Source organism: Carcharhinus amblyrhynchos, chromosome 16 (genome assembly GCF_965287045.1).
Source record: "Carcharhinus amblyrhynchos chromosome 16, sCarAmb.v2.hapA, whole genome shotgun sequence".
In the NCBI taxonomy this organism is placed as follows: domain Eukaryota; kingdom Metazoa; phylum Chordata; class Chondrichthyes; order Carcharhiniformes; family Carcharhinidae; genus Carcharhinus; species Carcharhinus amblyrhynchos.
Genome location: NC_137339.1, coordinates 2,326,418 through 2,336,089, shown reverse-complemented (window position 1 = coordinate 2,336,089; position 9,672 = coordinate 2,326,418). Strand labels below are relative to the sequence as shown.

The 9,672-nt window shown below is 52.5% G+C and overlaps 1 protein-coding gene across 1 annotated transcript in view; it reads left to right on the top strand.

Annotated features, from left to right (window-relative positions):
* LOC145354073 (alpha-1-syntrophin-like) overlaps positions 1 to 7,103 on the top strand; it is an 11,239-nt gene extending 4,136 nt beyond the window's left edge. Inside the window, exons 2-5 of the mRNA XM_080205206.1 lie at positions 7 to 67; positions 1,349 to 1,548; positions 2,586 to 2,776; positions 5,039 to 7,103. Of these exons, the coding sequence (XP_080061332.1) occupies positions 7 to 67; positions 1,349 to 1,548; positions 2,586 to 2,776; positions 5,039 to 5,131 (545 nt within the window). The 3' untranslated portion in view covers positions 5,132 to 7,103. The remainder of the gene's footprint in view (positions 1 to 6; positions 68 to 1,348; positions 1,549 to 2,585; positions 2,777 to 5,038) is intronic.
* The last annotated feature ends 2,569 nt before the right edge of the window (positions 7,104 to 9,672 follow it).

Sequence of the window (9,672 nt, the reverse complement as noted above, 5' to 3'; positions counted from 1 at the left end):
GTCCAGTCCACGAGTTCCACCTTTGGATCCCTAAAGACGAGGATCTTCGTGCTGACACCAAGATTGTGTAAGAGGCAGCCATCTTCCCAACTCTTCTACACCACTCAAGTTTGGACAGTGTACAGACTCCACATCAAGGCCCGGGAGAGATACCATCAGCACTGGCCTGAGACCGATTCTCTGTGTCACCTGGGAGGACACGCAGACTGATGGCAGCGTCTTTGATGGAACCAAAAGCATCAGTTTCCAGGCCACAATCACCTGAAACCAACTCGTTTGGGCCGACCATGTGCTTAGGGTGTTAGAGACCCGATGGCCAAAGCCAATCTTCTTCAACCAGCTCAAGGAAGGCTCCGGAATAAGATGAGGACAAAGGTTGTCCTTCAAAGACACGCTGAAGGCTCACCTCAAGAAATGCCACATGAAGTCAGCGCCTGAGAGAGCCTTGCTCAGGAGAGATCTACTCGGAAAAACCTCCCGGTTAAAGGGACACAATTCTTTGAGGACAGTCGGTGATAAGAGGAGGCCCCGAAAAGAAGCCTGAGATTGGAACAGCAGCGATCTGGAATCCAAAGAACAAACCCTCCTCCTGGAAACTCCTGGCAAGTCTGTGGTTCTAGAATTGGGTTCGTCAGCCACCCGAGGACCGACACAAGCCATGACCAGTAACGATCGTTCTCATTCGCGAGTGATCGCTCTTTTTTTCTCTTCTTGGCCAGTGCATACACAATGGGCTGAATGGCCTCTTTCTGCCTTTCTGTGGTTCTTCTATGATTTACAAAGGAAGAAGGTGCCACCCAGGCCCAGGAGGTAACTGGTGCACTGGAAAAAATTACAATCGAGAAGGAGGAGGTTTTAGAAAGGCTGAAAAGACTGGGAATTTGGAGACCAGCCAGGAGAGCATTGGAATAGTCAAGTCTCGAGGTCTCACCAGTGTGAGATTGGATGAGATGGGGTGGTTTTGGTGATTTTATGGAGATGGAAGTTGGCTGTTTTGGTGGTGGGACAGATTTCCGGTTGGATACAGCACCAGGGGTTTTGGGAACTGGAGGTGTACCATGGTCTTTTTAGGTGTGACTCCTCCCCCCGTCTGATTACCCCTCATTGAATTGTACACAACCACTTACTCAGGTATCTCCCAACTCAAAACTACTCCAAACATCATCCACTCACACCCTGGAGGCCATTCCCCCCCCCCCCAGGTAGTGATTGGACAATGTTTATTCTGTAATTTTGGTGTTGGACATTGGACAGCCCCACGGTACCTGGGGGCAGCTCTGGATTGGGTGTGAGACAGGGCTTGGTGCCAGTGGATGGAGAGGGTGAATGTAGATGTCTTGTTTTTCAGGCTGGTTCACTCTGGCCCTGTCAAAGGCTCTCTACTGGCTGATAATTCCAACCTGTCCTTTGTCCTGAGGGCAGGCACTCCGCACGGAGTGGAGACTCACCTGTTCTCTGCTGAGATCCACCTGGACCTGTCGACGTGGACCCGGCTGTTGGTTGATGGTTGCCACAGCGCGGCGGAGCTGATTCAGGAGGTTGTCACGGGTGAGTGACCTTTCCTCTTAGAGCCGTGTTCCCCATTCCCCAGCCAGTGGAAGCAACCTCCGTCAAGCCCCTTCACAATGCCACAGCTTTCAGTGAGATCCCAACAGCGCAGTCACTTGGCCCATCAAGTCTGTGCTGACCCTCTGAAGAAGCAACCCCACCCCCTCCCCCCCACCCCTCCCCTCACCCTATCCCTGTGCATTTAGCATGGCCAATCCACCTTAGCTGCACATCTTTGGGCACTAAGGAGCATAGAGTGGCACCGTGGGTTAGCACTGCTGGTTCACAGCGCCAGGGACCCGGGTTCGATTCCAGGCTTGGGTCACTGTCTGTGTGGAGTCTGCACATTCTCCCCGTGTCTGTGTGGGTTTCCTCCGGGTGCTCCGGTTTCCTCTCTCAGTCTAGAGATTTGTGGGTTAGGTTAAATGCTAAATTGGCCAAATGTCTTCCTTCTGCAGTGTAGGGATTCTATGAGAATATAACCCCAATTTACTCAATCTCTCATCACGGGCAGCTCGGGCAATGTTAGTGAACCTTTGCTGTATTCCAATACAAATATTCCTTAAATATGGAAACCAGAACCACACACAGCATTCCAAAATGTGGTCTTGACTACACCCTGTACTGTTGTAGCAAGAATTCTTTATTCCAGCACTCTAACCCCATTGTACATACGCCTTAGTCATTACCTCCTGTGTTTCTTGTATGGAGACACCCAATCCCTCTAACGCTCACTAACGGAACTGTGTGGGTTTTTATTGCTTTTCTGACCAGGGGAAGCCACACACCTGCCTGGTGGTCAGTGTTAAAGATACTGAACGGCGGAACAGGCTCACAGATTCCGGTGGTCTGCTCCTGCGCTGATATTCTTGTATTCAAATCCCTTCAGGCCCTGCTCCACTCTCCCACCATCACTTTATCCTCCAGACCAAATAAATACCCTGAGAAGACATCCTGTGCCGTGTCTGAGAAACATCCGGGTGTGTTTGAGAGCCTCTCTGGGCCAATAGTTTCTGTATTTGTTGTTCTCGCTGCAGCTTGCACCTGGAATGGGCAGGATTGCAAACTGGCTGTGCACCTAGACAAGGGGTTCACCATCAGCCAGGACGTGCCTGAGGTGGGCAGATCCAAGATCCTCCTGAGTCAGCCCTTTGAGAAGCTACGCATGTCCTCAGATGATGGTGTCAAAGTGCTGTACCTGGACTTTGGGGGACCCGAGGGTGAGATTGTGAGTACTTTGGTTCTACGCAGAAAACCAGAAGCTGAGGCACGGTTTAGTGGTCGTGCGACTGGACAGAGGACGAGAGTCCGGGTTCCACCGGGACAGGCTGCAAGTTTAAATTGTTGTAAAATAAAATCTGGGAATTATCTGGGCCAAAATGTGACTCCAGTCCCAAACCAGTCTTTTAAATCAGAATATTGTTAATGTTTATTTGCTGAGGGTTTTGGTGTCGCTGGCGAGGGCAGCTTTCTTTGCCCTTTCCTAATTGCCCCTTGAGGAGGTGGTGGTGGGCTGCAGCCTTGAACCACTGCAGTCTTTGTGTAGGTACACCCACAGTGCTGTTAGGGAGGGAGTTCCAGGATGTTGACCCAGTGACAGTGAAGGAACGGCCGATACATTTACTCAGACCAGTGCCAGCAGGTGGCAGTGTTACCACACATCAGCTATCCTTCATCCAGTGACCAAGCAGGAGGGTCAGAGAAATCAGAGAGACATTATCAGAGATAACCCCAGTGCCACACTGTCAGAGGGTCAGTGCTGAGGGAGTGCCACACTGTCAGAGGGTCAGTGCTGAGGGAGTGCCACACTGTCAGAGGGTCAGTGCTGAGGGAGTGCCGCACTGTCAGAGGGTCAGTGCTGAGGGAGTGCCGCACTGTCAGAGGGTCAGTACTGAGGGAGGGTCAGTGCTGAGGGAGCGCCGCACTGTCAGAGGGTCAGTGCTGAGGGAGTGCCGCACTGTCAGAGGGTCAGTGCTGAGGGAGCGCCGCACTGTCAGAGGGTCAGTGCTGAGGGAGTGCCACACTGTCAGAGGGTCAGTACTGAGGGAGTGCCGCACTGTCAGAGGGTCAGTGCTGAGGGGGTGCCGCACTGTCAGAGGGTCAGCGCCGAGGGAGTGCCGCACTGTCAGAGGGTCAGCGCCGAGGGAGTGCCGCACTACTGGGAGTGCCATCTATTCTGAAAGGTTAAACGGGGCCAATGTGAAAGGTCTGGGGAGATGAATGGATAGGGAGTTGCCGGGCTGAGTCAGTGTCCTGGTTAATTATTCACTCCTGACCAACATTGCTGCAAAGCTGGTGAACTGCTCAGTATCTGATCCCTGTCTCTGGGATCTTGCTGTGCACAAACTGGCTGCCTTGTTTCCTACAGTGATTACACATCAAATGTACTTCATATGGGATTGCCTGAGGCAGTACAAGCGCAATATAAATACAAGTCTGTAGGAGGTATTTCCCAGCTGCTTTGCCCCCCGCCCCAGGGTGGGGTGGGTGGGGTCAAGGGGGGGCGGTGGTTCTGTGGCAGAATCTTCCCACAGAGTTAACTGGGTAAAATCCACGTGCAAGTAGATGGAATTTGGTCTTTTGAAGAAAAGTGGTTACTGGATGATCTTTTTCCATTGCCACAGATCCTGGGGTGGTGACAGTTACTGATAATCGGGGGGTTAACCTGGTGTTTGAGATGTCCAGGGTCCCACTCACAGACTGTGTCTTGTCCAGAGACACACACACTCAGTGAAATGGCGAACATCTCTAACGATCCCGATCTCCAGAGTTCAGCTTCCCCAGTGAGACTGTAGCTCGTGAACCAACTATAGCCGTGTGTACCATCTACAAGGTGCACTACAGGAACCTTCAACAGCATCTTCCAAACCCATGACCACTACCATCTAGAAAGACAGGAACAGCAGATACCACCTTTGATTGGATTTATTATTGTCACATGTATTGGTGAAGAGTATTGTTTCTTGTGCGCTATACAGACAAAGCATACTGTTCATAGAGAAGGAGAGAGTGCAGAATGTAGTGTTATAGCCATAGCCAGGGTGTAAAAGATTGAATTAAAGTGTTGTTAGAGAGTTTAAAAGAGTTAGAATTAAGTTTTAGAAACTTAGATGGAGAGTAAAAGATGGAATCGGAGGGTGTACTGGGCACAGCTTGTAAGAAGCTACCTCGCCCCTGCACCATCTGGGAATCAGAAGGTTCCCTGAGGCTGTCCTCCAAGTCACTCACCATCCTGATTTGGAAATATATCGGCCGTTCCTTCACTGTCGCTGGGTCAAAACCCTGGAACTGCCTCCCTAACAGCAGTGTGTGTGTACCTACAGGGACTGCAGCGGTTTGAGAAGGCAGCTCACCATCACCAAGGGGCAATTAGGGATGGACAATAAACGCAGGGTTTAGCCCATGTCCCACCGGTGAATCAAAATGAAACGCACTTTGTCTCCGAGCCTGTGTCTATGGGAATAATCAGTGGAAACGTTCTCTCTTTCAGCAACTCAATCTGCAGTCCTGCCCCAAGACCATTGTTTTTACCATTCACTCATTCCTCTCGGCAAAGGTGACTCAGCTGGGGCTCCTGGCCTGATGGTGAAGGACGGGGAGGAGGAGTGGGAGAGACCAACAGCGTGGAATGAACACACATTACTCCTTCACTGAAAGCTTTGATTTGAATCTGTGCCAGAAGGAGTTCTTTTTTCGTTTGCGGATTCCTATTTACTAAGTTCCTGTTACTAAACTTCACCCCTTCACTGCCTCCCCACCGTGTCAAGCTGTTAATCCGGGGGCGCAGAGCGTACATCATTTACTGGATTAATATTCCAGAGAACGTGAGTTCAAATCCCACCAAGGCTAATTTGGAAATTAAAAGATACCTAAAAATGAGGTGCTCGTCTCAACTAATTAACGACTGAAGCCACCAGATTATCAAAACCCCAACTCATTCACTAATGTCCTTTAGAGAAAGAAATCTGCCGTCCTTACCCCACCTGGGTCTATATGTAACTCCAGTCCTGTACCAATGGGGTGACTCTTAACTGCCCTCTGAAGTGACCCTAATAAACCCCTCAATTATTAAAACTGCAACAAAAGTTAACGAGAAATCTGAGAAAGTATCTACGCCATGTTTTCGGTAACAACAAAACACAAAATCACCTAATGCACATACTATAATTCTCTAACTTTCTAATAATGTGTATTTAAATTAAGAGTGGGGCATATGGAAACATTTCTACCTGCTTGCTTTATATTTTACACAATTGCTGTTACTCAGCGGGTTTCGCTCAGAGAAATGGCTGAATATTCCCAGTTCCTTTCTGGAACAGGCCAAAGGCCTTTCTTTACCTTTGTATAAAATCTTTCTCTGCCCTGTTTCTCCAGATTGACAATCATCGTGCAAGCTGGATATTCAGTCATGGGGTGTTTCGTACTGAGTCACTGTTCCATCCCCTTGCATGCCTACTTTCTGTCTCCCTCAATTTTGTATAGACACCAAAATCCCTTTGAGAACCTTCAACGCCATCTCTGCTTGTATCAGCTAACTTGATGTGAGCTAAGATGGGACCTGGAACTTTCTTTTGACTCACTGTCTGGTTATTATCAGTCTAGGCCCCAGTTCTGTTGCTATGGTTTCCCTGGTGTGTTTAGACCCCCGTTCTGTTGCTATGGTTTCCCCCAGTGTGTCCAGACCCCAATTCTGTTGCTATGGTTTCCCCCAGTGTGTCCAGACCCCAGTTCTGTTGCTATGGTTTCCCTGGTGTGTTTAGACCCCCGTTCTGTTGCTATGGTTTCCCCCAGTGTGTCCAGACCCCAGTTCTGTTGCTATGGTTTCCCCCAGTGTGTCCAGACCCCAGTTCTGTTGCTATGGTTTCCCCCAGTGTGTTTAGACCCCAGTTCTGTTGCTATGGTTTCCCTGGTGTGTCCAGGCCCCAGCTTTTTGCCTTACATGTATTGGTAAGCTGATGATGGTGCTGCCCTTGGCTTTGGCTGCTTTCTGAAGCATTAGCTCATTGTTTGGCTTCAGTAATATCAGGAGATTTGCCGCAGCCAGGATATTTACGATGATGTCAGGCTGCCATTGCTGTTTGATCTATTCTTCCAGTGACTGTGAAAGATTGTATGCAATGCCTTTGTTACCGTGCCAAGCTACACTCCTGAATGTTGAAAGAACCTTTCCTTCTGTAAACACTCATTTTCCTCCGTCAAAAATGGGTTTGCGATATTAACCCTGATGCCTTGGTGATGATCTTTCGATGTTCTGAAACTCTCCATATTTTCCCCCACACCTGCCTCTGATCTGGACCTTTTGCCGAGGCCACTGGAATTCCTGCTGTAAACTCGCCAACTTCCCAGGTGTATCCAGGAATCTGGGAATGAAAGGTGAATGTAAATGGGAGGGTCAGGGAGCCGGGGGCCCCCACAGTTTCAGACAGTTACCAACTCCATCTGGTTTAAAATGGCCAAAAAATAAACTCCACATTTACTTCAGGAAAGTTGTTTTAACCAGCCTTGTTACACTTTCTCTCCCTCACCCTCACCCCCCCTTCCCCCTCATTCCCCCCTTCCCCCTCATTCCCCCCCTTCCCCCTCATTCTCACCCTCACCCCCCCTTTTGATCAGCAAAATAAGTGGAGTGGGATCGGGACTTTTTTTCCATTCCCCCCCCCCCCCCCCCCGCCACTCTCTCTCCCCACTCTCTGTCTCTCTCCCCCACTCTCTCTCTCTCCCCCACTCTCTCTCTCTCCCCCACTCTCTCTCCCCCCCCCACTCTCTCTCCCCCCCACTCTCTCTCTCCCCCACTCTCTCTCTCTCTCCCCACTCTCTCTCCCCCCCTCACTCTCTCTCCCCCCCACTCTCTCTCCCCCCCCCCTCTCTCTCCCCCCCCCACTCTCTCTCCCCCCCACTCCTCTCGCCCCCCACTCTCTCTCGCCCCCCACTCTCTCTCGCCCCCCCACTCTCTCTCGCCCCCACTTCTCTCGCCCCCCACTCTCTCTCCCCCCCCACTCTCACTCCCCCCCCACTCTCTCTCCCCCCCCACTCTCACTCCCCACCTCTCTCTCCCCCCCACTCTCTCTCTCCCCCACTCTCTCTCTCCCCCACTCTCTCTCTCTCTCCCCCCCACTCTCTCTCTCTCCCCCCACTCTCTCTCTCTCTCCCCCACTCTCTCTCTCTCTCTCCCCCACTCTCTCTCTCTCTCTCCCCCCACTCTCTCTCTCCCCCCCCACTCTCTCTCTCTCTCTCCCCCCCACTCTCTCTCTCTCCCCCCCACTCTCTCTCTCTCCCCCACTCTCTTTCTCTCTCCCCCCACTCTCTTTCTCTCTCCCCCCCACTCTCTCTCTCTCTCCCCCCCACTCTCTCTCTCCCCCCCTCTCTCTCTCTCTCTCCCCCCACTCTCTCTCTCTCTCCCCCCCACTCTCTCTCTCTCTCCCCCCACTCTCTCTCTCTCTCTCCCCCCCACTCTCTCTCTCTCTCCCCCCCACTCTCTCTCTCTCTCCCCCCCCACTCTCTCTCTCTCCCCCCCACTCTCTCTCTCTCCCCCCCACTCTCTCTCTCTCTCCTCCCCCCACTGTCTCCCCCCCCACTCTCTCTCTCTTCCCCCCACTCTCTCTCTCTTTCCCCCCACTCTCCTCTGTCTCCCCCCACTCTCTCTCTCTCCTCCCCACTCTCTCTCCCCCCCCCACTCTCTCTCCCCCCCCCCACTCTCTCTCTCTCTCGCCCCCCCTCTCTCTCTCCCCACACTCTTCTCTCTCTCCCCCCCCCACTCTCTCTCTCTCTCCCCCCCACTCTCTCTCTCTCTCCCCCCCACTCTCTCTCTCCTCTCCCCCCCACTCTCTCTCTCTCTCCCCCCCACTCTCTCTCTCTCTCCCCCCCACTCTCTCTCTCTCTCCCCCCCACTCTCTCTCTCCCCCCCACTTCTCTCTCTCCCCCCCACTCTCTCTCTCTCTCCTCCCCCCACTGTCTCCCCCCCACTCTCTCCTCTTTCCCCCCACTCTCTCTCTCTTTCCCCCCACTCTCTCTCTGTCTCCCCCCCACTCTCTCTCTCTCCCCCACTCTCTTTCTCTCTCCCCCCCCACTCTCTCTCTCTCTCCCCCCCACTCTCTCTCTCTCTCCCCCCCACTCTCTCTCTCTCCCCCACTCTCTTTCTCTCTCCCCCCCACTCTCTCTCTCTCTCTCCCCCCCACTCTCTCTCTCTCCTCCCCACTCTCTCTCTCCCCCCCCCCACTCTCTCTCCCCCCCCCCCTCTCTCTCTCTCTCCCCCCCACTCTCTCTCTCTCTCCCCCCCACTCTCTCTCTCTCCCCCCCCACTCTCTCTCTCTCTCCTCCCCCCACTGCTCCCCCCACTCTCTCTCTCTTTCCCCCACTCTCTCTTCTCTCCTCCCACTCTCTCTCTCCCCCCCCCACTCTCTCTCTCCCCCCCCACTCTCTCTCTCTCTCGCCCCCCCACTCTCTCTCTCTCTCGCCCCCCACTCTCTCTCTCCCCCCACACTCTTTCTCTCTCTCCCCCCCCCCCCCACTCTCTCTCTCCCCCTTTCCCCCCCTCTTTTAATTAGCAGTATAAGCAGAGTGGAATCTGGATTTCCTTTCCCCGGGGCGGGGGGCGGTTTTGCTGTTAGAGACCCTGGGAGCAGATTGCGGTGGGAATTGGAAAGGCGTTGGGGGGTAGTGGGGGGGCAGTTTGGGCTGTGTGGGGATGGGGCGGTGGGGTGGGGGGGGGGGATGCAGGGGGGCAGCTCTTCCAAGGAGCTGATTGTGCAGTCTGTGTGCAGTGAGAAGCTCTGAACCAGAGCTATGGGCTCAGCCCTGTCACCCCCCCAGGTCCAGCCGCTCATTACTCCAGAGAAAAGTCATTGCCAAACTTTCCATTTCAATTAGTTCCAATCTGACAGGATCTTTTCTTGCTTTTTTTGCTTCTAAGTGTTTATATCTCTCAGCAGTTTGTGCAGAGAAGCTTTGTATATTATATCCTTATTAATTTAAGAATGTGCTTTGCAAATTTCATTGTATATACCTCGGATGTGGAATTAAAATCGAGACATTTATAATCCTTAAAATGCTGGGATGTTTCCTTTAATTCGCAGCACTAACTCCGAACCTCAGGACACTGCCGCACTGTCAGAGGGTCAGTGCTGA